The following is a 27,536-nucleotide window of genomic DNA, read 5'->3' as shown; positions in this document are numbered from 1 at the left end:
TCCTAAGTCCCTTTTTAAGAAAGAAAATCCATATTTGGCATATATCTTTCATTCCTTTCTCTATTCCAATTCTTTGCATAAATTTTTGTCAAGCTTCTGTCTATTTCATTGTACATAAAATGTTGAATGCTTGGATCTCTCAAGGAAAAAGATTATTTCTCCAGTCTTAAATGGTCAAAAGTTTTATCTTTCTTTTGTAACTTTTCATTTCTTGACAAGTTCATCTAGAACCTTGATCAATCTAAATAGAAAGACCTGCTAGAGTTAGAATCTAGCTAATCTCGATTGATTTATAATCGTATATTTGGGTATACACATGACTTGAAGGAGAGTCAGAATCACTTTCTTGTAATTTCAAGCTAATAGAGAGATTAATAGTGGAATTTTTCGAGCACGGTTTCTTGGATGGTGAATACCAATAAGGGAACATCAATAACAAAACATTTGATGTTCATTTGTATTATATAACTTTATCTTCATCCTTGAATTTTTGTATACTTTATTTCCCACACACTTTAAGTTCAAATGATTAAAAACTCGATTCAACCCCTCCCTTGAGAAGCCACTTTGGCCAACACTTGCTTCCCTTTTATATGGATATCGAATCAATCATAAGCCAAGTGAACGAGCATATTGCCAGAATTTTTTTTTGTCATTTTTTAGCTATGAGATATTTTTAATACATATTATTAGTAACTTAAATATTTACTATCATCAAAATAATTTCATTAGAGATCTAGAATCTAACAAGGGCTTTTGGCATAGCAACACAAACAAGAGAGGAGGCTCTCTCCCTCTCACTTTCTCTGTAAATCACTAATATACAAAAAGGTTAAAGTAAAAAAAAAAAAAAAAAAAAGAATCAAATCACACCCTCTGTAATAGATAAATGCCTCTTTTTTCTCCTTAAGTTGTCGGAATTATTGGTAATAAGATATGGGCTACAATTGAGGTCTTATCAATAAAATTTCCACTTGTCCGAGATCTAGGCATAGCTTACAACCCATTCCATAATTCTTCTCATTATTTTACAATATTCAAGATTTTCAGGTGAAAAGAATAAGAAAAAATCTGAAAACAAAATAATGTTCTTGGAGCTAGGTAATAGAGAAGTCTCAGTGAGCTGATGGGTGGCTCTGGTATGGATTGCAGAATGCGTCCAGGTTGCCAGGCCGGGAAAAGACAATCTGCATCATTGGACAGCCATGAGTTAAAAGTGTTTTTTAATGCAGTACAGAATTGTAGAAATCATGGATTGTAGTTTGATCATGGGTCAAGTGCTTTTTTAAGTTTTTTGGAGCACAAAATGTAGAAAAAAAGAAGAAGTGATTTTTTGTTTAATATTTGGAAGAGAGATTCACGTGATGAAGAGATTTGTAAGGACAAAAGAAAAGAAAAAAGGGAAAGTATTTTGGTGAGAAAGGGGAGACAACTTGATTAATTGGAGGAAATGCCAGCCTCCCACAGCTCAATTTATTCTATTATGTTTCAAAGAAACTAGTTTGAGTTTTGCTAGGAGATTGGGAGATTGGAAGATTGGCAGGTGGGTGGCCAAACACTTCCCCTCTTCTCTCATTTTCCCTCCTCTTTCTTACAGATGGAACAATGTCGGGTCAGGGACCTGCCTGCTGCCCCAAACTCAGAATCCTTCCTCACCCATCATGCCTCGAAATTAGCAAAATGCCCTCACTTATAAATATGCTTACATTTTTCTTTTTTGAAAGGAGAAAATCTTGATACAAATAAAGTTATATATGAAGTTTCATTTTATTAGATGAAAATTTTCCTAACTATATCTCTTGTCTAAATAGCTTGCATATCTTTTGGGGCATCATATAAAATAACAACAATAGCATACTTATTAAAGGATCAGCTACGTAAAAATTAGTTGTACAGATTATGGTTAGTGACTCAGACAGGTCAAACTGGATATGGAAAGCAGTGAGTTGGGTTAGTGAGCGAAGGGGCGAGGGGCTCATCCTCCTATTTCTTTCAAGTTCCTCTCAAACCACCCCGTGTCCTTCCTATTGACTTGGGAAAAGCTACCAACTCAGGTGACCCCACCCAGATTTCATTGAGCCTGAGTCAAGTTCTGAGATCTGGTCACTATACCTTGGTACAGATAATGATGATTGGTTCGTGAAGACAAATTAAAAAATTTGCCATCATATCACAATGCACTCTAAAATCTTTTAGCTTCTATAGGCTTCTCATTTTGAAATACTTCTACAAGCATATATTCCTAAGTGAGGTTGATGCAAGTCCAGACTAATACCTGATAATTACCAAGTGTCCTTGATTTGAAACCAGCTGCACAATAAATAAAATAGTACTCCCAGGTGCGTATGAACTTTTCATCAAAACCCAGGTCAATAACTTTTCTAAAAAGCAAACAGTTATGGTTTATGTCAGATCGAGAAAATTTTAAACTCACTAAAGTAGACTCATATGTGAATTAATTGACTAAGGTCAACAACCCTTACCTCCGCTTTGTCATAAAATTATCACGCCAATATAGCAAAGTTTGGTAGTAATGAATGCCAATGTTTTCCAGATGTTCGACACTACATTCCACGAGTATTTAGAGCTTGAGAGTGTTCTCCAATGGGGAGAGAGAGAGAGAGAGGCAAAACGTCAATAACAGTAAAAACAATGATGTTTTACCAGAGTCTAGAAGCAGCTGCCATGGCTGAAGTGACTCTATTTAAAGAGGGAAGACATCCTCCAGGGAAAATATATTCTTTTATAAAGTCTGAGCTTCTCCTATACTCATCATATCGTTCTTCTGGTATTGAAATAAACTGAAACGGAAATCAGGGATCAGTCACTAAAAAGAACACACATAAATTCTGGGCAGTAAAATTACCTGAAGTCATCCAACAGGTAAAAATGGTCATTCGTATATGATTTTAGAACCATAAGAGTACCATAACTAATTTCAGCTTTATAACCTGTAGGATAAGGAGGCCATCTTTAGCTAGAACTGATTCACAACATTCAAAGAATTCTTCCATGAATTCATGACCAACGCCTTCAAGCATTTCACTGTAGGAAAAATACTTGCAATCTCAGCTAATTAACTACATAATCAGAAGCTGATAAAAGTTCAAAAGAGGATGAGCTTACCAAGATATAATTTTATCGAACTTGTGACTAATGGGTAGTTGACGATAGTCACACAAAAAGAACTTTATGCGATCCTTTCAATACAAATCATTTATGTTAAGAGTAAATGAAACTCATTTTAAGTACTACATTTACCCAAACCAGAAGAATTAAATTAAAGAGGCAAACATGTGAACAAGGATAATCTAAAATATAGCAAACCTCAAGACCGGCTTCTTTTGCTTTTCTCTCAGCATACTTGAGTTGCTCTTCAGACAGAGTGATGCCCGTGTATTTGCATCCTGTTTGTTTCACAACTTCAATGGCCAGGCTCCCCCAACCACAGCCAATCTCAAGTACATCATGCTTTCTCTCAATTCTAGCCTATAAATATTTTAATAAGCATAATAAGCGTATCTACAAAGTAGATAAATCCTGGATCCTGGTCAAAACCATCAAAAAGCTACTTGATGTTTTTTTTATCCTGGTCAAAACCATCAACAAGCTACTTGATGTTTGGCCTCACCTTTTCAATGAGGAGAGAAATTTTTCGCAGCTGTGCAACCTTTAGTTCTTCTGTCTCATTCTGTATAAGATTTTACAAACAGGAAAACATATTCAGCACTTTTTATTAAAAGATTTTACAAATAGGATAAAGATCCAGCAAACCTAACGTGTCACATGCTACAGAAATAAATGAACAAGTTTATACATTTACTCCTCATCAGCACACTTATAATTGCCAAAGAGGTATGGAAAAATGAGTCAGAATTTGTCTGCAAGAAGTCATACGAACCTTAAATATTGCACATGAATACGTCATTGTTTCATCCAAGAACAACGAAAAGAGGTCATTACTCTGTAATAGAACAGTAACTGTATCAGAAATATTACTTGCTGGATAAATACCAGATTGACAAAACCAAACTACAGTACACATTGGATATCATAAAATAATAGCAAAAAGTGTAAAAATGTAATAGTTTCTTAGCTTGAGAACTTGAGAAGAAAGGTTGAAATTGCTATCTCCAATCAATGAAACGTTGACACAAAACTAGCTTTACATTATAATTTATATACAAACCAGATCATAATGACGAGAGATGTTTCGGCGAGCTTGTGTAAGAGTGTTTTGCCTGGAAAGGTGCCGATAGAAGTATTTGGCAGATGCTACTGCAGCTGTTAGAAACATTGGTGTCCACCAACCCCTGAAAAAAGTATGCAGCAGATCATCAAGTACTCATATTTTAGGCGAATGCGAACAATATTGGTCTGTAATTAATCACAAGAGAATTAGAAGAAAATAGTTCATTAGCATCAAAATCGACTTGTTTGAACTATGTTAGGGTAAATAATGAGAAAAGAATTGCACTCTTTATCATGAAAACTGAACCTTCTGTGTCTCTGTGCTGCATCAGAGCTAGTCAGATCCCTGTTTGCAATAAGAATCTGCAGAAAGGCCAGATAGGGTCAAAAAAATGCAAAACATCTACAGTAGCTCAAAGCGAAGTTGCGACAATCTGGAAAAAAGGTGTGGGATTATCACCGTGAATAAATTTAGGAGGCCTTCTTTTCCGTCCACAAATGAAAAATCACCATTAATATATGCATCTGCAAGACCTAGATCAGCCTGGGTGGCCACCTGTTAATCAAGGAGTTTCTTTGGTAACTTATTGCATGGTAATGGTTTCCTACAAGTGATATTTTAAAATCTAATTTAATATCTATAAATGGGTACCTTCCAGTAGAACAAGGGATCGTGAACTCTCAGTACTGACTTCAGGCAATTTTTCTTGTTGGTTCCTTCAAAAGTAAAGATAGTACCACCTTCTTCCAGCAAACTAGGTATAAAAAAGAAATACATAAGAAAAAAGATACTAGTCGTAAGAGGCAGGTTGTCAGTTCAGTAACTGTGTATCAAGTGCTAACAATAAAATTGTAAGGTTAAGGCCCAATTTGAACCCAAAATGACTAGCCACTGGGGAGGTCTTTTATCCAACCTTAAAGCAACACTCGGAAAAAAAATTCAATATGGAATAGCTATCCATGCCAACACCTTGTCCTGTGTTCAGGTCTAATAGAACAGACAAACAAATGTGCTTGTGACATGAACGGTGTAGCATACAACGGATAAATATACCAGCTTAAGCACCAAACTAATTCTGATTCCATGTTAAATTTTGGACCGGTTCCATTCCAAAATTACTAGTGACTTAGGAGTCCTATTACTCAGCCTTAAACCAACAGAATCCAGAGTCATTTTTAAATACGACTTCTTAACCATGCCAAAAAAAAAGTTGGCGTAGAACCAACTAATAACTACAGGTGAAGTAAATAAGTAATTACCAACAAAGTAGGTCTACTGTCTCTATCTTCATCCAGAGATTGTTCTCTGGATTGGGTTATGTACTTAACAAATGATAACCAATTATATTAAAAAAAAAAAGTACAAGCTGTGTGAAAATTCTACATAATGTAATTGTCATAAAGATTAGAATGAGTACTCTTAAATGGGATCAGATCTTCCCACAATGACTAGCTGATGTTAGGAAGCATCTTCCTAACTAATAAGGATAGGATCTTTTCAAGCCCATATTAATGTAGGATTTTCTCTCGCACACACTAACTCTCATTCTATAATAACTAGCCTGAGACATGGAGTACGAGTACAAATATAGACTGCTGGAATTTTTAACACTCCAACACACCCTCTCATGTTTAGGACTAAACAAACAATCCAGCTCAAGACATGGAGAACTTACATACATGGGGCCACACAAACATAGGTTTAGGTTGGCTCTGCTACTAAATAAAGTTGAGTTAGTTCCTAGTCAAAGTTAGGATGCCTCTTCCCAACCAAGAAGTTCAGGATTTTTCCAAACCCCAACTAATGTGAAATTGTTCTCCAACACACACTAACTTCGACTCTCAAATAACTGGAGCACATGTACAACTATAGAACGATGAACTTCTTTGTTTTTCTGAAATAGTATTGTGAATTTTTTTTTTTTTTGAAGTGAGTTTTTCTTCCCCACCAATAAACACAAAATGAAGGGCATATATATAGGGAAGGAAGGTTGGACCAACCATAGCTGCACCCAACTTTTTCTTCTTTAAAAAGGTGATATTAATTTACAAGAATGTCACTTATTATATTTACAACGATGTCATTATCTTCACTTTATCATTAAAAATGATAAAAATAAGAAAAAAAACTCAAATTAACATCGATCAAGAATGCAGGGGCTAATAAATAAGAATAAGAATAAGTTAAGCTATAAGTCATTCAATTCAAATTTTATGATTCAATCAAATAATGGTTTCACATAACTTATATGGACTTAGGTCCATATTCCTCGTTTCCATGTATATATATAGAAAGAGAGAAGAAAAGGAGGTCGGGCTCAAGTCTGACCAGCCTTGGTTACACCTACCATAGGTCACAAGATCCCCATGAAGACAATTTTGAGGATAACAAAAACTTATGTTGTTAATGATATGCCTTAAGTATGCAATGCAACTCAAAAGCCCCCAGAGAAATTTCTAGCAACATTCCTATTTGATTGCCAAAAAGACCATTCAAACAGCCCATATAAAAAGGGCAAGTGGCTCATGCCCGAAAGAGCACCATTAGATCAACCTCACAACATTGATCAACCAAACAAGGGAGAAAAATCTTTGCAAGCAATCGTCTAGGAAACCATCTGATCGACCCCAACGAATGTTCAACTCAACAAGATATAAGTCCATTAAACCGGACGAAGAAGAGCCCGCCATCAAACTAAGAAGAGAAAGAAAACTCTCTATAGCAGACTGTCCACCTAGTCAACTGAAAGGCCAGCCCAATGAAGACAAGAAGAAGACAAGAAGAAACTAAGGCCTTGCAAAGTAAGCAGTTCAAGTGAACTACCCCCATTTGACTGAACATGAAAGGGAAAAAGTACTAGAAGTACTCGTTTGCCTAGGTGACTGACCGAGCTAAAGACGAGAAAAAAACAATTTATGAAGGTCGGCCGACAAGACCAAGACCATCTGATCAAAGATGAAAAAGAATAGGCACCAAAAGTGTCCAATTTATGATCCGTCCGAACAACCAAGACAAAAAGCCAAACTTCCAGAAGAGAAGAAAGACGCCTAATGAAGACCATCCAACCGGTCTGCAACTGTCTGAATGGTGTTTTTTAAAAGAGTTGCAAAACGAGATTGAAGGGTTCAATTTGGCGTAGATCGGTCTGCAAAATTTGTGAATGACCTATCTATATGATTAGTAGATCATCATGAAAATAGTAAACATTTCATTGTGATTTTTAGTTGAGATTTCACAAAGTTTCACAAACGGACAAAAGGTCAATTTACCAACTCAATTGTTCAATTTTTTAACGTTGAGAACTGGTTTATTTAAAATGACTTCACCCTAAACAACATCTCTCTCGACTCCTAAGGCTGTCATGACCACTCCAAAGCACTACGATGAAATCATATTTGGAGATTGGATTTTAGTTTCCGAAAAGTAAGTTACCAAAGAACTAAGTAATTATAGGGTCATGTTTTGAAAACTTTGCTTACTTAGCATCTTCTTGCTAGAATTTGTGCTTTATACTTTGAAATCATATTATTCTAGCATATTTGACCTGCTGTTTAGATCATTACTTATGAACTTGTATTGTTAAATCATGTTTGAGTCAAGCTCCTTTGTATGTTGCCCCCTATTCGAAAAATCAATACTATTTTATCAAGCTTACTTTTGAATTCTGGTCATTCAATGACTATTGAGCTGCTATTACATTGATTAGGTACTTAGGATTAGTGTACCTATCTATTTGTGCTTGAATATTTAAATCCACCAATTAAGAGGTGTAAACAAGTACCCTTTGCAATTTGGGTCAAGTCTTAGCAACATAAGACCGTCCTCATCTCAAGTTGTTTGAGAAAAGCTTGTGTGGCTAAGAAAGAAAGTCTGTGAAGCCTTGCTACTGTTGTTATGCCTTAAGTCCTTGTGTAGGCAGGCAATGCTAAACATTTCATTCTTAGATCTAGGCCTGGTATGCCTAGTGAGGTTCTATTGTAAATATTTGTGTACGAGTAGGCAGGATTTACTAGTTAGTTATTGAAAATTCCCTTTGTGGGTTTAAGTTGTGTACCAAGTTTGCTACTGTAAATCTATGTGAGAGTGAGGTATGTAAGTTGGTTGTTGTGATCAATTGAGTGACATAAGCCCCTTTGTGAGCAATATTATAATTAGCCATAGCGGCAATTAATTGTACATGTTGTTGAGTTAAGCATAGTGGAACTCCAAGGTGTACAAACATTTTGGGGGTGGACTACCAATCTGAAGTGGGATTGTGTACCACTATAAATCCTGTGTTCGTTGTGTGTTTACTTCTGCGTGTACTTGAATTGTAAATTTTGTATTACACAGAAATATTTGAAAATATGAATACACACATAGGATTAATAGAAAAATCAGCAACAAAGTGAACAAACCTCCTCCTCTCAATGGTTTGTTCCTCACCGGACCTAACAAGTAATCTCAGAGCAATTTACTCTAAGTGAAGAATTAGATCAATACTACCTTACCCCTATTACCTTAGGAGAGTTTAGATAAAGCAGCATATGAGAGCATCACATTTTTGGAGGGCCATGACCACTTTGCCCCTCCAATGTCTGATGAGACCAAATATTAATATTGGAAATATAGAATGAAAGTTTCGTTCACTCTTAAGAGTCTAGATATGTGGGCAGCCATTTGCAATATACCCCATTTCCCATCACAAAAAGTGAATGGTAGATTGATCCCCACACCTGTGCATGTCTGGGACAAATGACTAAGTAAATGATTGGAACAAATGGACTAAGTGATGGACTAAGTGGAATGGAGAGCAACTACTGGAAATGGTCAATATGTTCATCCAAACTGTCCATGTGAATGGGTGGTCGAACAGACATAAACAAAGAGTTGAAATAAGAGAACCGTTTGAACAAATATCATCCAACTGAGCAGAAGTATCCATTCGACGATTCATCTGAACAACCAAGACAGAATCTGAACTCCCAAAAGAGAAGTTTGTAGCCATCTGAACAACATGTACCAGAAGAGTTGTGGAACGAGACTGAAGGCTTCAATTAGGCCAAGATAGGTCTTCAAAATCTATAAAATAACCTATTTATGCGATTAGTAGTTCATAATGAAAATATTAAACATCTTATCATGATTTTTAGTCAAGATTTCACCAAGTTTTAAAAATAGACAAATGATGCCTTTCCTAGCTCAACAGTTCTATATCTGAATATCAAGAACAGATCAATTTAAGATGGCTTCACCCCTAACAACATCTCTCGTGACTCGTGACTCCTGACACTACCATAACCATTCCAAATCGCTCTTACACTTTGAAAACATATTTGGAGATTGGATTTAAGTTTTTGAAAAGCAATCTGCAAAAGAGCTAAGTATTTTTTAGCTCATATTTTGATATATGTTTTACTTAGCATCTTTCTTGCGAAATTTGTGCTCTAATACTTTCAAATCATATTATTCTAACATATTCATTTGTTGGAACATTTAAAGGGTGGTCTTATATGGTGGTGAATATTCGGGGGGCTGTTTCCAAAAATCCAAGCATTATTGAGCTTATAATTATTTAATGGGTGAAGTTAGACTAAACTTGATTACTATTTAGATCATTACTTGTTGTATTGCGAAATCATATTTGAGTCGAACTGCTTTGTGTTGTATCCCTTATTTGAAAAAACAACTTGAAATCTAGTTGTTGAAAAAAAGTATCAAGGGTATTTTAGTCTTTTTACTTCATCTTTTGTTAAAGAGCAGGTATAGAAGAATCTCTCATAACTCTCACAACAAGAATTCTTACAAAGCCAGAATTATTATATAAGGATGTCTCACAGAAGAATCTCAGTTTAAAGGTGTTTTACTTATGTTAATCTTCTATTTATGTTCAATTGTTCAATTGTTCTAGGAATTATCTGTTAGTGTTAAACTTTGGGTGTAACTGGGTTCAGGATAGTTTAATTGTAATTGTATTCTACTTTTTTCCTCTATTATAAATAGAGGCTCATGTACTCTGATTACAAAAAATTAGTGAATTTTTTCTCTTTTCCAGAAATTCAACATGGTATCAAAGCAGGTTTTGTCAGTTGACTTGGTCAACCCACAGAAATAATGTGATCCTTTTGTGATCTATCATCTCTAGTAGTTTAGGTTCGTATTCTATCTTTTTTTCTCTTTTTCCAGTCCCAAATGTTCCACCGGACTAGAACAATAGTGAGGCTCCAAAGTGTTTTGTTTATTTTGTCACATGGCATAGGATCACAAGAGAGAGAGAGAGAGGAAGAGGAGGGGGGATAAAACTGAAAGGCCAAATTTAAGACAGAAGGCTGTCCAAATTTGCTGAGTGGTTGGCCAATGAAAAAGCTGGTTTACAGATACAAACTGATTGGAGCAAAGTGCAAGTTGATCTTCCAAAGATCTCCTCTTAGATAGTTGGTCAATGGTGAGGATTTTGCCATTCGTGGCACACCAAAGGACGAAGGTTACTTTTGCCAAGATTGTTGTCACAGAGAAATGAGTATTGATTAGCAACCACATAGGCTCCCGAGGGGTCCGAATTCCATACAATGATGTCCAACCCCCAACTCCTAATGTACTTCGATTTGAGAAGCGAAAGAAGTTTTACAGCCTCAGCGGATTCCCCATTTGAGAAAGTTCTCCTAAGGTTTAGATTTCAAGATCAGTTATTGGTTTTCTTGGTGTGACAAATTCTTAGCAAAAACATACAAGTCTCTTGGCACTAGGAAAGCCCAAGCAAAGCAATCTTCCCCTAGCCAAGTATTATTGCAGAAGGAAGTAAGGTCGCCATTTCCAACACGGATGGAAAACCCAATCTAAAAAAAGTATCTCAACTTTCAAGTGGTTTTCCCAAGACAGGACACACAAGGGGTGACAACCATTTTTGTGAAGAGTGTAGAGTTCATAATTTTGATTCACTTAATGCCAAGACCACCTAACTGTTCTGGTTTGATAACACCATCCAATTGACCAGATGGTATTTAAATTCCATGGAGGTCCACCATAGGATCTTCTTTCCATAGCCTCAATGTTACTAGCGAAGGGTGTAGTAGTTCCAAAAATGATTATATATAATGTATAAGCTGAAATAAGTTAAAATGATTAATGAATGGAAAAAACTTCAGAGAAAATCAGCAAGGCATTATAATGTGTGTCTTGTCACCACTAGGATGTCAACTCACGTAACACAACCGGTGGAGATGTAACGGTCAAGGAACCTAGTGACAATAAGTCGTGCTCCAGCTTCGACCATAGTAGGTACCATATGTTTTCTATTGCTCAGTAGATTGCAGGCTTTTCCAAGTACACCATTTGCGGCAGCCAAGCCAGCCTGAAACGATGAAAGTGCAAAATATAGTTTGTAAAGATGATACTACAAATTGTTCAGGAGCATTAAAGGTAGCAAGAAAAGGACATTAAAGGGGAAATGTAGGCAAGCCACCGTTTCAAATGATTGTTTAGTTTTCATAAGCAAGAGTCATGGTCACCTTTAAGCCATCTTCATGGAAACCATACCCTGCAAAGAGGATGTATTAAATAGTTGAGAAAACCTGAAATAATTATAACCTAAGTGGTCAACAAACCTAACTGCACACTCATTTTTATCCTGCTGTCTGTAGAACTCAAGGCATTTACTACTGCAAACCACACTATGAACATTCCAGTAAATAAATCATATTCTGACCTTGGTATGCACCACAATACCAGATTCCTCTCGTTCCTTGAATGCCATCAAGCTCAAGCAACGCTTTTGAGGCTGCAATTGATGGAACAGGATGGCTTGTTGACCACTTGAACAAAATATTTTGAGGCTGATGAAGTGGGTTCAGAGTCGCAAGAAAAGGAAGCCCAGTGTCATCGATATTCTGCAAGTTTAAAATAACTGTTTAATAAACAAGCAGATTCAGCAAGCAATTTTCATGATCTTAAGGTAGATTTTTAAGTTCAATGTTATAGTTAAGATCAACACTTAGAACTGCATTCATTTAGGCTTTATCTGCAAGTATATTTATTAAAATTTTATCATTGCCCAGGATGAATATATGGAAGGATTTACCTCCGAGAATTAACACCAGATCATGCAAAGAAAGAACATGTTACCAACCTGAAGGACATTGAGCCAATATGTGAGGCATACTTTGTTACCCATGGTTCCAAGAAAATTCCAGGCACTCCATGCAGATGGGTTCTGGGGCATCAAATTTTTATCACGGTGAAGGAAAACATCACTGCCAATATAGAATTATTAAGATTTTAATGAGAAATTTACGGCATAAAAAGGTATTTGGATTACTCTTGTTGTCTCATTGTACACAAATAAATAAAATAACCTTGAAAAACAGCACAATGACATATGTCAAGGTATTAAGTAACTGCAGAGATACAAGCGTCCTAAGGGCAATTTTGTGTTTTTACATCAAGGGTAGTTCAATACTTTAATGTTTAATGTTTCCCCTCTGCTGAGATTATTTTCTCTACTTCTATCTCTTTCTTAACTAGAGTTTATAAGAGAGGCCAGAGGTCAAACTCAACCCCTAACCAGAATCTTCTTTCTGCATCAAGTCTCCTCTTCTTCTTCTCTTCATCCTTTCTCTCTTCTTCTTCCTCTCTCCCTGTTCTATTTCCTCACATTAACAAGAGTAATCTTACATAAAAGACACAAGAGTTGATGCTAAAAAATATTTACACCTGTGAGACAGGGTATGCACTCTGCAAACTATCTTGTTAGGAGGATATAAAACTCTCAAGATATGCTGAAGAAAAGTTACCTGTAGACATATTGAAATGCACCAAGTATTCTCATTTCTTCACTAGTTGCTTTTTCTCCTAATGCTCTCAAGGCATCTGGTGCGTGAGTAGCAATGATACATCCATCGAACGTCTCTTGATTACCATTTACAACTGATATGCAACAACCTGGCACAAGGAACTAGTAACAGCTGAAGCCTCAACAAATAAGCACCAGAAGAACTTGATCTAAGATGCAATTAGTAGGCAACAATATCTCTATAACTTTGCATGACGGACCAAATCTATAGCAAATCATTTTATTAAAATTTGGATGCCCTAACTCTTTTCTTGAAGGCTTACTTCCATTGGCTGTTGAAACAGAGTCAACCTCACAGCTTGTTCGTATCTGACAATATCTGCTCTCCAGCGCATGCCTGACCTGTTAGTTACAAAATCATTAAAAGACATTAATAAATCAGGTGATTTAGATAAAATATGGTAAGTTACAATAAAACAAGTCCCTGATCCTACAATTTTAACCATTTCGTTGGATGTGAAACAAATTGACAGAGAAACAATCGCACAAAATTGCTTCTTGTGTGGCTAGGAAGGTTAGTTTACATCTGTAGCACATTTAAGCGGGAAATTTATCGATCAATGGCCAGAAATTGTGCACAAGTCATGCAGAATGTGTAAAAAGGTTCTCATAGCACTCTTATGTAATATTCTTCTAAAAAAAGCACAGTGTCCACCTTTTAACACAACTGACATGCTGATCAGGCATTTACCCATGTCAATCATTGCTCATGATTGTAAAATATTATGTCACCAAATCAAGGTGATGGGTCATCATAATAGCATGAGAAAAAGATTCGTTTACATTCCAAAAAGTGGCATCTTCCAACAATTTGATTCTTTCAGACAAGAAGTCACCTTAGTAACATAAGTATGGGATCGTCCTTTAACTGTGAGCCATTGTGGGCGACCAAAAAGCTGAAGAGCAGAATTGAATGACAGTAAGACAAATTAGTTGCAGTGTAACTTTGAAGAGTTTCCAAATACTTGAGTAGGAAAGCTGCCAGTCACAAACATAACAAAAAGAAAATAAAATTATAGGTGGTAAAAACTCTACCTGAAGAAGGTGATGATTACGGCAAAAAGAAAGCACAGAAAAAGCTGAAAAATCCATTACTCGTTCTGAAGGACATGACCATATCGAACCACAAATTGGAATCTGCAGAATTTCATTACAAAAATAACACAACACAGGCAGAAATAAAACAATATGCATTGAGTTTTCACTGTTAAAAAAGATTTATGGAATCTCACCAGATAAGCCTCTTGAAACAATTGAGAATAAGCATGCTTCTTGATGAAACTGCCCAGGGTTTCATTACGATCCAAATCTGGGTTATTCTGAAGTTCTTCAAGATACCTACGAGGAGCTGAAGAAATTTACATTTGAAACACTAAAAGAGATGCAATCCAGCAAAGTGATGCACTTTGCCGAAAGGTGCCAAAATACAACATGCAGATGAAAACATGTCCGCATATTCCAAAGCAAGACTTCCCTGATTTAAATGAAACCCCCCTTGCAATTCCTGCTCCTAGTTTTGTTTTTTAGAAAGTTCCCTCCTAGTCTTTTTTTTTTTTAGAAAGTCCCCTCCTAGTGTGATAACAAGCAACTGTATTGCAAGTGTTTCAAAGGACATTTTACCACGAGATAAGATATCATGAATATTTATGAATTGATCTGCAAAAACAGTACTGTAGTAAAAACTCCAAAATTATGGTGATGTAATTCAGATTCAATAACTAACATGAGCTGAACTTGGTGGTTTTTCTCATAGACAGATTTTAGAGAAGGATAGCAACATGGATTTTGAGCAAAATTCAGATTCAATATCTAACATGAGCTGAACTTGGTGGTTTTTCTCATAGACAGATTTTAGAGAAGGGTAGCAACATGGATTTTGAGCAAATATAATACCAAAGACATCTTTACGAGTCTAGCTTGGCTGAGTGTTTCATATCGTTGAGAAGACGTGAAAAAACTAACGGAGAGTGTCAAATGGACCAAACTCGGCCCTGACCATCAATAACAATTTGTATTGCATATCAAAATGTTTTTCTTTCACTAATTTAGGTGAGAAGTTTCAAATAGAAAAAGCATTCAGTATCAGCTTTGGGATTTCGAAATTAGCCCAACTTTGTTCGAAAATCTATAAAGAGTTGGGCTCAAACAAATAAGGCAACAGAATATCAATTCAAAACCATCACTACGGAACTAATTAAAGTGGGGGAAGGAAAGGGAGATAGAACAGCTACCCAGTACTAGATGATAAGTAATCGGTAGGATACATGAATGGAAACAGGACATCTTACGCCTTGGAGCTTACCATTTTGTTTTGTTTTTCCTGTGTCAAATTTGACAACGAGAGTAATATAACCTACTTTTTGGAACTACCAATAATCTTTGGTCCTCAATGGGTCCGTTGTCTAGGTTTCCTGAGCGAGGAGGATCGGGGTTATCCATAATCAAGCCACTCTCTTTATTTTGAATGATAGGCACGAAAGTTAACCATGGTTCCCGTAAACGGCGTAAGTTCTCTGGTGAAATCGGAGAGAAGCAACAAACTGACAATCTCAGGCTCTTCTCGGACGGAAAAGATTGACTCGCCATTCGATCAAAATACAGATTGACGCCGTTGGAAGTTGAGAGTTTCAGACTTCCATTGCAGCCACCGTCACAGAGCTCCTAGGCCGTCGGTAACCCAAAACAGGGTCACAGCCAGAAAATTTAATAGAAATTTTAGATAATTCTGAATATGGCATTAATTGTGATTTGTGATAGATTTAGAATTAAATAGTAAATACAGTAATCTAAGTTTTCCACTTTTTTCACCAAATTTTAAACAAAACTAACATAATCTGCTTTGAGATAAAATAATTGCAAATATTTAAAAATTAATGAATAGATCGTGCCTTTTTTTCAATTTTAAACAAAACTAACATAGTCCTATCTGTCTAACCTCCCATAGCAAATTAATTGATATCGTAATTCTGAATATAGCCTTGTGATATCATTGTTATTTGATTCTTATAGAAATTGGCTTAAGTTAAATCTTTCGAATGGATTACAAAAACCACGTTGTATATAATTAAAATAATCATAGTCTATATAATGACCATAAGTAACTAGTTTAAAAAGTGTGTGCAATTCCAACCCTAGTACCATGAAAGCATCTTTGAAAACCAATAGGAAAAACCCAAACTAATGCATGTTCAATAGTTGTAGTAGCATATAAATTCCAAATTGAAATGGAAGACTCACCGGAGAACATCTGCTTTGAACTTGATAACTTCTCTTATCATTTCCCAAAAGTAAGGGTTGAATGTGTTTTTCTTCTGAGCAAAGAGACCAGAAAGACCGTTTCGGCTTCCCCACTCACAACCCTTCCCGTTGTCCAAACTTACAGAAAACGACATGTCTGATAGTTCCATCTCCACCCCCAAGCTTTCGAAGAAATCCATCATGTTCGGATACGTGACCTGTGCATTTTGAGATTCTTTTGCTCTTTATTATTTGATAATAAATTTCCTACTAAATAAGCAACATTCCCATGTAGTATTATGAATGAAATTCAAAACGAGCCTAATATTCACCTACAACTTCAAACCACCTCCCTCCTCAGTCTAGTAGAGGCCACGAGGGAGGATATAGAAAATCATCCCCTCCTTGCCTCTTTCCCTAACAATCAACTCTAATAATATTTATATAAATTAAAATTTTATGACATATCATATATAAGTGTAAACAAATAAATATTCATATAATAAATATTCATATAATAAATATAAATATCAACTTAAAACTGTTTAAAAACAACAAACAATTGTGTGCTAAATATTACGATACTTTGTGTAATATACACTTAATTTTCTATTGTAAACTAATTTTAATCAAATTATTATATAATTAAACTTGGTAAATATTAATAGTATTATATTAAAAAAATTAATGTTAGTTAAATAATATTTATAATATTTTCTATTAAAGAATAGAACCAACTTATTTTACGTAAATTACTATTTTAAATTAAAATTATACTATATTATTTAACTTTATGTCATTTTATATTATAATGTCTAATTAAATTATATTCAAAAATCTCTACTTGAAACTAATAAATTCTTGTGATATTTTTTGTTATCTTAACTTGCCTTTTATAAACAATTGCTAACAATTATTTCATATAAATATTAAATGATTCTACTATTTTTTGAGTCATTTATTATTATGTTATATATAATTATATAATAAGAATATTAATATATTACTTATAGTATTTTATAATTAAACAATTTATTTAATAAATTCAATTATTTACACTACTATAACATTCTATATTCTAAACATATTTATTCTAAAATGTATATTTTTCATAAAATTTGAGAAAAATATAATTTTAAATACACTAGCCACCCAAAAGAATTTAGTCATGATAGTTAAGCCATCAACTCATGTGTGGCATCATAGTATGTCCCTCAAACTCTGTAGGATGGTTGTCAACAAACACCTCACTAACTTAGTATGTCAATCAAATAACAGTTGCACATTGATGATTTTGAAACGGGATCAAGATTGAATAACTATATTTGTTGAAGATTGACAAGTGCAATGAGTAGCCTTGTGTCATGGACCTATTTTCTCCCTATGCATCTTAGACAAGAAGGACTTTATAGATTGTCTCGTGTTGAATGTTCTAATGGCTATTAATTTGTAATGTCCTCTTATTATTTCCACATCCTTTAGAATCATGTGTATGGTTTTTCTTGCCATCGTTGAAGATAAGCTTGGATAGTAGCCTTGGGGCATTGAACTACTAGGTGACCTAAGGGGTTCTTTCGTTAACTCTCTAACAAATGGCCACTACAAGAAGGATAGGTAAAACACTTTAGTAGTCTTTACAATACTTTTAACAATTCACTACAAGAAGGATAGGTAAAACACTTTAGTAGTCTTTACAATACTTTTAACAATTTACCAACAACAGACTTGCTCACCTTAAATGCTCAAAATTTATGTCACTCGTTACCATTAAGTGACATGCATTGTCAACATAATCAGTCTCAAGAAGGAAACATGATTTTTTTAGTTGTGCATACAATGGACAATGTAGTGAGAATGCTTACAAGTGTTAGGTTCTATAAGGAAAAAACATAAAGAACAAGTAATTAGGCTTATGAAATTTAAATGGCTACTTTCAAATTCTAAGCTCACTAAAACAATCAATGCATGTAATTGGAAATTACTATAATAAATAATACAAATATATAGAGGCTCATAACCTAAAATCAGGTTGATATGTCCAGTCCTAAGTTTTTTGTACCGCACAGTTAAATCCACTAATCAGTAAGCTAACAACATCTCCAGTAGTAGTACAAAAACCTAAAAGGTCCAAATTACAACACCAACCTGACACTTAGAACTTATAATAAGTGACAATTAGGTACAAAATAGAGAAATCCTTAAAGGGATTTCTCTATAGCAACTATGAATCTATTTATCTAAGTCTAGATTAGTTTTTTTTTTTAAATGATGTTGAAATCTAGATTAGTTTATAACACAAGAAGATTACATATTTTACAGTTAAACTCAAAGCCTCTTATTTAGGTAGTTATTACAATAACAAAGTACATAAAAGTACACTCAATCCTAAGTAGTGCAGCTCACTCATGTTCAAAATGAAAAACACCAAATGCACACTTTCATAATCACGTGCAGCTCTTTTGAAATACTTCTTTGTCTTAGAACTTTTGAAATGATTTGAAAATCACAAAGCACTGAAAATGTAGAGGAAACTTTTATTTTTCACTTTAGTGCACTTAATAAACAATGTAGGGTGCTAAATTGTTTAAAAAAACAAGCAAAATAGTCTAAAAACTAGCTATTGGAGAATCATTTCTCCCAGAAAATGATATTTAGTCATTTAACAAAAATTGGTCAAATCAAATGCAATAATAACTCTCAGAAAAGGGTTAAATCCATTATTTGAGTTACTAATAATAATGGCAGGTCACATATGAACTTTAGTAATCTATGGTAGTTAAATAAAATCTTTGAAATTTCACAAGCTGAAATTTTCAAATAAGTCGATCAATCACTTAACGATCAATCATATGTCCTTCCTAAGTTGCATCCTATTATTTCTTCGATCTACCAGTTGGTGGGCAAACAAGTATTTACAATACCTTTTCTTTCTTAAGTATGGTAAGACAACATATGTCTGATTGGATGACCTTCTTTAACACTCGATATTTTTCATTTTTTTTTCTTTTATCCTCAGTTGAAGCAGGCTAGTTAGACATTGATGGCACCGATCATCAACAATGATTTTTCTCTCTCTTAGTCACTCAAATGGATGTGAGCTAATCAAATGGCCTTTAGCAATGCCAGTCTCTTTTTTTTTTTTTTTTATAAAGATGTAATCCATTAAAAACAAAAGAAAAATTACAAAGAGATAGGGAGTAGATCCATAACAACAAGATGTTGAAGAGATGCTCCCTGTTTGGCAAGCACATCTGTTGCAGAATTTACAGATCTCGGAGTGTGAGACCAAATACAAGAAAATAATGAGGCAATCTCTAAAATCTCCTGGAAAATTTCCCAATGCCTCCATGGCGGAAATGAAGTGCCACAGCCCCATCCAATGACTACCTTGGAATCCCCTTCAATGTGAATTGGGCCACTACATTTATCTTTGAAAATCCGGAGCCCGTTGAGAAGACCATGAAGCTCTGCAGACGTTGAGTCAGAGATGCCTAATGGACCCGCATAAGAAAACCACTAATTGCCAAATGAGTCTAAAATCACACCTCCAAAACCTGCGATCCCCGGATTACCGAGAGAAGAGCCATCAAAATTCAATTTTAAGTATCCAACCTTTGGGGGCGCCCACTCTTTCATAACTTGAATCTTGGTCCCCGAATGCATCCTTGCTAGATTGCTCCAGTTTTCACGAATAGAAGTGCCCTTGAAAGAACAAAAAGGTTTTTTTGTCAAGAGCCAGGTGGATATTTGGCCCATCACTTTGTCCGCTACATTTTTCTCAGATTCAAATTTAGCCTCGAACCGCCTCCTATTCCGTTCATTCCAAATCCCCCATGGCACAAAACTGACACATGCCGATAGCATCATTTTACCGAGCCCAGGAAGGGGATAACCATAGATTGACTTGCTAAAACTGAACAGATCTGCAGAGATACATATTTGCAAATAGAAATTTCAAAAGATAGAGGACCAAACCTTCCAAGAATACGGGCATAATAACAGGGTATGGCTGGCGGATTCATCTTCAATGTTACAAAGAGGACATAGCAAGTCTATTGAGGGGTGACCCCTTCTTCGAAGCACATCCGTTGTAAGGATCTTATTTTGGCAAGCACTCCACATGAAGGATTTTACTTTGGAGGGCAACAAAGACGCCACACAAAGTAAATATCAAGCTCACTATGCGTTGAGTCCCAACCATTAATGTGTATGTATGCAGATGCAACTGAGAATTTGCCGCTTTTGTCAGGCCACCATATGAGCTTGTCAGCATTAGAAGGCCTCATCCTGACATGGTTCAAAGAATCCAGTAAACAGCTTGCTTCCATTGCTTCTACATCGGAAAGACCCCTTCTGGGATGGAGACTCAAAACACCTCCCTCGAAAGCATCTACCACTGCTATCTCCCTTTGAGTGGAGATAAGAAAAAGACTGGTAAAAGAGTTTCTCAATGGTTCCTGTCTTGTCCACCAATCGTCCCAAAATTTAAGAGACCTGCCGTTACCCACAAAGAATCTACAAGCTGAGGAGAAATCTGGAAGAAGTAAATGAAGATATCTCCAAATTGATGATAGCCTTCTCCGATTTCCCCCTGACATCCACCATAAAGAATTCCAACCCAACTTGGTACGAACCATATCCTTCCAAAGGTTTGATGAATTTGTGTTAAACTTCCATATCCACTTAAGAAACAAGGCTTTGTTCAGTTCTTTTGATTTTCGAATCCCAAGTCCACCTAATTTCTTAGGCAAACAAACTTCATCCCATATAACCAGGTGATATTTAAAGGAATCACTCGAACCTCTCCAAATGAATCTTCTTTTCAATTTATTCATGGTTTTGCATACCGATGACAGGCAGGGCATAAAGGATAGCGCATAATTTGGGATGCCAGTAATACATGACTTGAGGAGTATCAATCTACCTGCTTTGCTGAGGAGCCGCCCCTTCCAAGTTGCTAACCGAGCTTCAATTTTTTCCACCATCGGGTTCCATAAGTTCTAAGAAATTCGCCCATGAAAGAGAGGGAGAACAAGATATTTTGCAGGTAGTGCAGTAGTAGAGCAACCAAATGAACTTGCCATCTCTGCAAGGTTCTCCTGGTCCACATTAAATCCTATGAGAGATGTTTTTCCCTAATTAACTTTCTGCCCAATTGCTATTTCAAAAAGACCCAATACTGCCATTTATCCTCCTAACACTGTGCATATCTTCGACTCCAAAAATAATAGTATTGTCCGCGTACTGAAGAATCGGAATATCAAAAGCCCAATGCGGACTTGTTGGAGGTAGCCATCCAAGGTCGACCGCTGAATAGAACATAGCGGACAGGAATTCTGCTACTATGTTGAATAGGAGAGGGGAAAGAGGGTCCCCTTGTCGAATACCCCTGATTCCTTTAAAGTATCCACATACCGAGCCATTGAGTAGAAGAGAATATGATGCTCAACCCACACAATTCCGAATCCAAAATCACCATCTTTCACAAAATCCCATTTTTTCCATTATTTCATCAAGCAAGATCCAATTTACTCAATCAAAAGCTTTTTCAAGATTAAGCTTTAGGGCGATTTTTGGGTCCTGATTACGCCTGAAATGATCCATAAGCTCGTGTGCAGCCATTGTGAAATCCAGAATCTGTCTACCCTTTAGGAAAGTGCCTTGACCTCTGTGAATGATGATGGGCAGCAATACCAGTCTCTTTTTTCCTATGTAGTTTTGGGCCAATCAGGCACCTTGATAATGGACAACAATAATGCCTTTTTTTTCCTAGTTTATTGTCCAAATGCTTGGTGGTCAAACCAACTTCGTTATTCTCTTGTCATCCTACCTAGCCTTTTGGCCAGATTGGTCGATCACATGCTTAGACAATCCAATGGATCATGTACTATATTTCTTTATGACGCTTGTTCTATTTAAGATGGCTAAGTAAATTTTACAATTAATTATCAAGTGTTTGCTATCATCCAAACTTCATGGGAATCTTTAGGGCCAACAACGAGATAAGTTGATAAGAATGATGAGAATTAATTTTCTTCCTAGGACAACATATCCTAAATGTATATTATCATCATGTTTTTGCTTTTTTAAAATTGCTTGTTGGCTTACTTGTCACTATTAATGATAAGGAGAGTTTGCCCCTATAGGGTAATAGACTACAAGGTGAGGTAGTATTCGTCTCAAGATCTTCATTCATATAGTTTTGGTGTAAAAAAAATTATTCAAAACTAATTGTGTCTTAAAAAAAATTGAACAATTGATCTTAAGTGTAAAAGTATATGCTACATTCACTGATCAAACAAATGTATTTGTTTGATCAAACTCCGTGCATAAAAAGCATGCTTGAAAATGTTTGCTCAATAAACTATTTGAACAAGATGTCAAATGCAAAAGTCCCATCACATAGGAAATTATAAACCAAAATATATTGATTGAGCAAAGCTCAAAAGCAAAAGATCGTAGAAAAGAAGTTTTTAGAACTAAGCTCAATAACCAAAGACTCAAAGAGAAAAATTGTTCAAATAAAGGAGTTTGCTCAAACAAATTTCCAAATAAAAAGCTCCACTTGAAGATGAAATATTCGAATAAAGAGAATTGTTTAAACACATTACAAACTAGAAGCATGTTGCTGAATAATAATATACAAACAAAAAGTATTATTTGAATATTGTATCCCAAAAAGTTGTGAATGAATTGTTTGAAGTTTGACCTAGTCAAGATAGGTCTCTAAAACATTTAAGTGACCTATCCATATGTTTAATGATTCAAAGAGAAAATTTTAAGTATTTTTTAATTTTTTAACTAAATTTTCATCAAATTTTTTATAGTGGATGAAATGTTCTTTTAGTTCAATTTTTGAATGTCAACAACTCTGTTATTAAATTTTTATTTGACACAAACAACAACAACTAGACTCTCAATTCCGAAGGCCTTCAAAACCATGTACTCTTAAGCACCCTTATATTTTGAAATCGAAATTAGAGTCTACATTTGTGTTTTTGTAGTGACCTATCCATACATGACCTATCCATATGTTTAACATGTATATTGCTCAAGAGCGACGTAAATTTGCACTTTCACTTTGAAATCCATATTTACCTAAGTCTATCCTTTCTAAAATTATTGCACAATACTTAGAAATCATCATTGTTCATTATAGCAAAGGCATTTGCATTGTATATTTGTTACTATGTATAATAGTAAGAAATATATGTTAAGAGATCATGTGAGCTATAGGACATTTAAAAAATGCAGTATTATTAATTCAATGTAACTGAAAAAGAAATCAACCTTACTAAAAAGAACTCATATACCTATTTGCCATTTCATAATCTACTAAACCCTCTTCGGAGAGAATAGATTTCTAATACACAAAAGAACTGCCCAAAGGAAACGCCAAGGATGCAGGTCCGGCATGGGCCAACCATTTAAATACCAATAATGAATTGATAGAATTGTAGGCAGATATCTATTATATTTGAATTCCTTGTGGGTCCCATTCATTTTCAGATAAGATATTTGGCTGTTCAGACTCCCCTATCGCCTAATCAGACTCCCCTATCGCCTAAAAGTAATTTAGTTTAGCAAGTACGACATATCCGCTAGTGGCAATAGCTGGAAAAAGTTAGGACTGGACCCGAGTTAGCATTGCCGAGAGGTCTCCTGTCTCGGTCTTTTACCTTAGTATTACACGATACGCCCCCACAAGGGCGGGGGGCGGGGGGGTGGATCTGTAACATCGCTAAGAACAGCCCACACACGTTGACCAATCTCCGATACATCCGGTACATCGGAGACGGTAGGTAAAAATTCTGAAGGGCAGTCATTGGTCTTTTGCTCAAACCGTGCAACCTCTGGCGATGAAGCTTTAGTCGTAGGCTTCTGGCTCAATTTCGAGCATTGTGCCTTTCATTTCATCACCATCGATCGCTCCATAAAGTTTGTCTAGGTAAAATATATTTTATGTGCTGTTTTTTTCTATTTTCTCTCAAAGTGGTACTCTAAAATGAAATAACAACCAGATTCTACCAAAAAATATCTCTAGATCTGAGCTTCATAAGAGATGGCTAACAAATTGCATGTAAGCGGATCCATTAATAAGATCAGCTGGAAAACTCATTTTATGTTTTATTTTTATTTTTTGTAATCTATTTAATATATTTATTAGTAATAGTGATAAATAATAACTAATATAATTAATTTTTTAGTTAATTATAAATAAATTAAATATAATTCAAATAAATAATATTTAAGTATAAATAAATTATATATAATCATAATAATAATTTAAAATTAATTATCATATCAAATAAATCAATTATAATTAACTTGAAAAAATTTATTACTATTACTAATAAATTATAATTAATCTAAATTAAGTTATGATTAAGATTAAAAATTATAATGAATAGAACATAAATTATAACTAATAAAATAAACTATTATTCTCCTCTAGTGACTCTAGTTCTCCTTTATGATAAACTGTTAGGTGTTACTTATTTCTACTCCTTTACAAACCAATGGTGATCATATCTTACCATTAATAATATTTGGTGTGCCAAAATCTGGGACGTGAATAACAACCTATACACCTGCTATATAACTCTAGTTCCTCTTTATGATAAATTGTTAGGTGTTACTTATTTCTAATTCTTCTTTACAAACATGTGGCGACCATCAATACTATCTAGTATTTTGTACATAACAGCCCATACACCCTCTATTTTAGCCTGTATCAACTGATACGAGGTATGTTGAATATCCCAATATCCTAAACAACTCATACTCCTAGACTAAGTTTTCCCTGAATCCAAACAGATTTGATGCCCTGTCATTATACAATAGGTGTATCTCTAAAATGTTTTTATTTTTTAGTATTCAACATAATATGCTTTTATCAATCTCAAGCAAATAAAATGAATTAAAATTTTTAATTTTTAATTTTTATTTTTGCTTCTAATTGGAAACCCATAGACTGAAAACTGTCCTATCTTATTGAGAATTAGGGGTATACATGGAGTCGGATTTCACAGCGAACCAAATCCAACCCAAAAACTCAGGTTGGATTTCAGATTTTGGGGTCAAGAGGGGACAAGAACTCATTGGGTTCAGGATGGGGAACAGATTTCACCAAAACGATGCACGTGAACGGGTGCAGCAGACAGTGATTGGACGAGTCAGATTTGAGATTTCCAGCTTTTTTTTTCTTTTTTTGTTTTGGGCTTTTAGGTTGCCTAGGAAGAATGGGTCGAGATTAAGTGTGGTTTGTCGAGGGCAAAACCCAGACAATGAAGGACGGTGAGGTTCACGTCAGTCCGCTATCGGCTACTACGAAGAGTCAACGACAACTCATGATGGGCCCGGAAGTGGAGGCTCCTGCAGCGATTTAACTACAAGAAAATGACAAGCGAAACTGAGCTTGCCCTACCTCTGTCCATTAAGCCGTTGTGAGGCCCCACCCAGTTAAAAATCAAGCCAATCTATATCCCATAAAGATTCCAGTCAACCTCGACAGGAATGAATTACTGAAGTTAACTGACTAGTCAAAGAAATCAAAATGCAGATGTATAGGAGAAAATAGTAAATACTGACCCGGTTGAAGACCATAAATCCAAGATCCAAATCGATGCCATCGACGGTGACAGTCTTGGCGTGGCCGCCCAGGTAATCCTCCTTCTCGTAAAGCACCACATTTACCCCTTCCTTGGCGAGAACATAAGCTGAAACCAAACCGCTGATCCCGGCTCCAATAACAGCGATCCTCATATTTCTGATCAAGCTTCTTTCGCCTCCCTCGCCCGCTTTCCCTGGGGAACAAAAGCAAACAGTAATGAAGAACACGTGTTTTTTATCTTTTAGGCGTTTTCCTTCCTGTTCTTTATTTACAGACTTGTTGTCGTCACTTTCAAATCGTAAAAAAGTTACTGTGATTAAGAGAAGACAATCAGATAATGCCAACTTGGTCTTGCAAGGGACAGTGTGTGTGCGTGACAGGTCTGCTTTTCACGGCAGCGGTGATGAAGATGAAGATTCCTCATCCGCTACATGGATGATCCTTTTGGTGCACGTGCTTCCAAGTTTCAAAAGAAGAATAATGTGTACGGAATGGATGGAGGGATGTTTCGGCAAAAAGGATAGCCTCTTCTTCTTCCACTACTAAGTTTTGTTATGGTATCGTTGCTGGAATAGGAATTCATAAAATGGAAACAGAAAGAAGCAATGGCGGAATGATTAAGCCATCAAGTTCACGCAATGGATGATAAAAAAAATAAAAATAAAAGTTACATTTGCTCCTCAGAAAACTGATTGAATCTGTTACTGTTTCGACTACTTCTGAAATCTAGCTCCTGGAAATACAAATTCTTATCCTCTGGAGGAGTTTCTGCAAGCAACGATGCTTCAAGCAAAGAATCTAGACTTGAGAGAGCATTGTAACACGGAAGAAGAAGCCAGAAAAAAAAAAAAAAAAAAAAAGCCTAGAAAAACAACAGGAAAGTCTACGAGAGCCTCATACGCATCAAATTTCGGAGAAAATCTTCACTAAGGTAATATCTGTTCGGACAGTGTCTTCCGTATAGAACTAGAAACCATGAATGCAGGTCTCATTTTCAAATCATTATACAGTGCTGAATTAATAAACCTGATCTCGTTTACCTGAAAGTGCAAGCAGATTGCTTTGAGCTTAATGCCGCTCGATCCGCACGGCAAAAACCAGGTAATGCTGCTCGATTCGCCTCCGTCTAAATCCGCGGCAGCGCCACAGATCAAGGTAAACGAAAGATTACGGAACGCGTTGTCGTATTTTCGGCCGCTCAAAAAAGGTTTTGACGCCTTTGGAGAACACACATGAGTGACGCAAAGATGAACGGAGCAGATGAAAAGAAAAATCTCTTCCAGAAGGTAACGACTGACGAGTGACATAGACGGATAGACGGGTAGAGGAAAGAGGCAATTCGTAGAAACTTACCGCACCAATTGTCGGAAAAACTTTACCACTAATCTGCGAGATTGTATGGAGGGATAGCATCCACGTCTCTTTCTGGAAGACAGGAACGCCCTACTGTTTTCTGGCCGCGACTCGACCAGAACTACGTGTCCCAATACGTAACACTCGGACGACTTACCCGTTTCCCATCCTCGTGGGTCGGTGGACACGAGGATATAAATAAGAGAATTAGTAATTTTTTATAATATATTTAAATAAAATATATATTAAATATATAATTAACCAAAATAAATATAATTACTACACTTATAAGTACTTTAACGTGTAGTATTAAA

At 35.6% G+C, this 27,536-nt stretch overlaps 1 protein-coding gene across 2 annotated transcripts; it reads right to left on the bottom strand.

Annotated features, from left to right (window-relative positions):
* Positions 1-865: 865 nt before the first annotated feature.
* On the bottom strand, positions 866-27,130 carry LOC137950971 (uncharacterized). 2 transcript variants are annotated; one of them, XM_068797601.1, is made up of 25 exons: positions 26,910-27,130; positions 25,848-26,062; positions 16,257-16,474; positions 14,252-14,357; positions 14,055-14,156; positions 13,856-13,915; positions 13,283-13,361; positions 12,961-13,108; positions 12,297-12,420; positions 11,877-12,057; positions 11,680-11,708; positions 11,374-11,522; positions 4,844-4,946; positions 4,652-4,747; positions 4,499-4,554; positions 4,190-4,313; positions 3,902-3,964; positions 3,632-3,691; positions 3,328-3,489; positions 3,127-3,200; positions 2,928-3,045; positions 2,665-2,801; positions 2,484-2,564; positions 2,276-2,381; positions 866-1,187 (listed from the first exon to the last, which is right to left on the bottom strand). In XM_068797601.1, exons 2-25 carry the CDS (start codon positions 26,019-26,021, stop codon positions 1,116-1,118), a joined length of 2,622 nt encoding a protein of 873 aa, XP_068653702.1. In that variant the 5' UTR covers positions 26,022-26,062; positions 26,910-27,130; the 3' UTR covers positions 866-1,115. The 2 variants fall into 2 exon arrangements, with proteins under 2 accessions (XP_068653702.1, XP_068653703.1); XM_068797602.1 differs by having other exon boundaries at positions 2,952-3,045.
* Between the last annotated feature and the right edge of the window lie 406 nt (positions 27,131-27,536).

This window comes from Aristolochia californica, unplaced genomic scaffold (assembly GCF_029961685.1).
Source record: "Aristolochia californica isolate CCGP_79_NKW_82.1479 unplaced genomic scaffold, dmAriCali1.0.hap1 SCAF_1, whole genome shotgun sequence".
Taxonomy (NCBI): Eukaryota; Viridiplantae; Streptophyta; class Magnoliopsida; order Piperales; family Aristolochiaceae; genus Aristolochia; species Aristolochia californica.
This window is presented reverse-complemented; position numbering and strand designations above follow the sequence as displayed.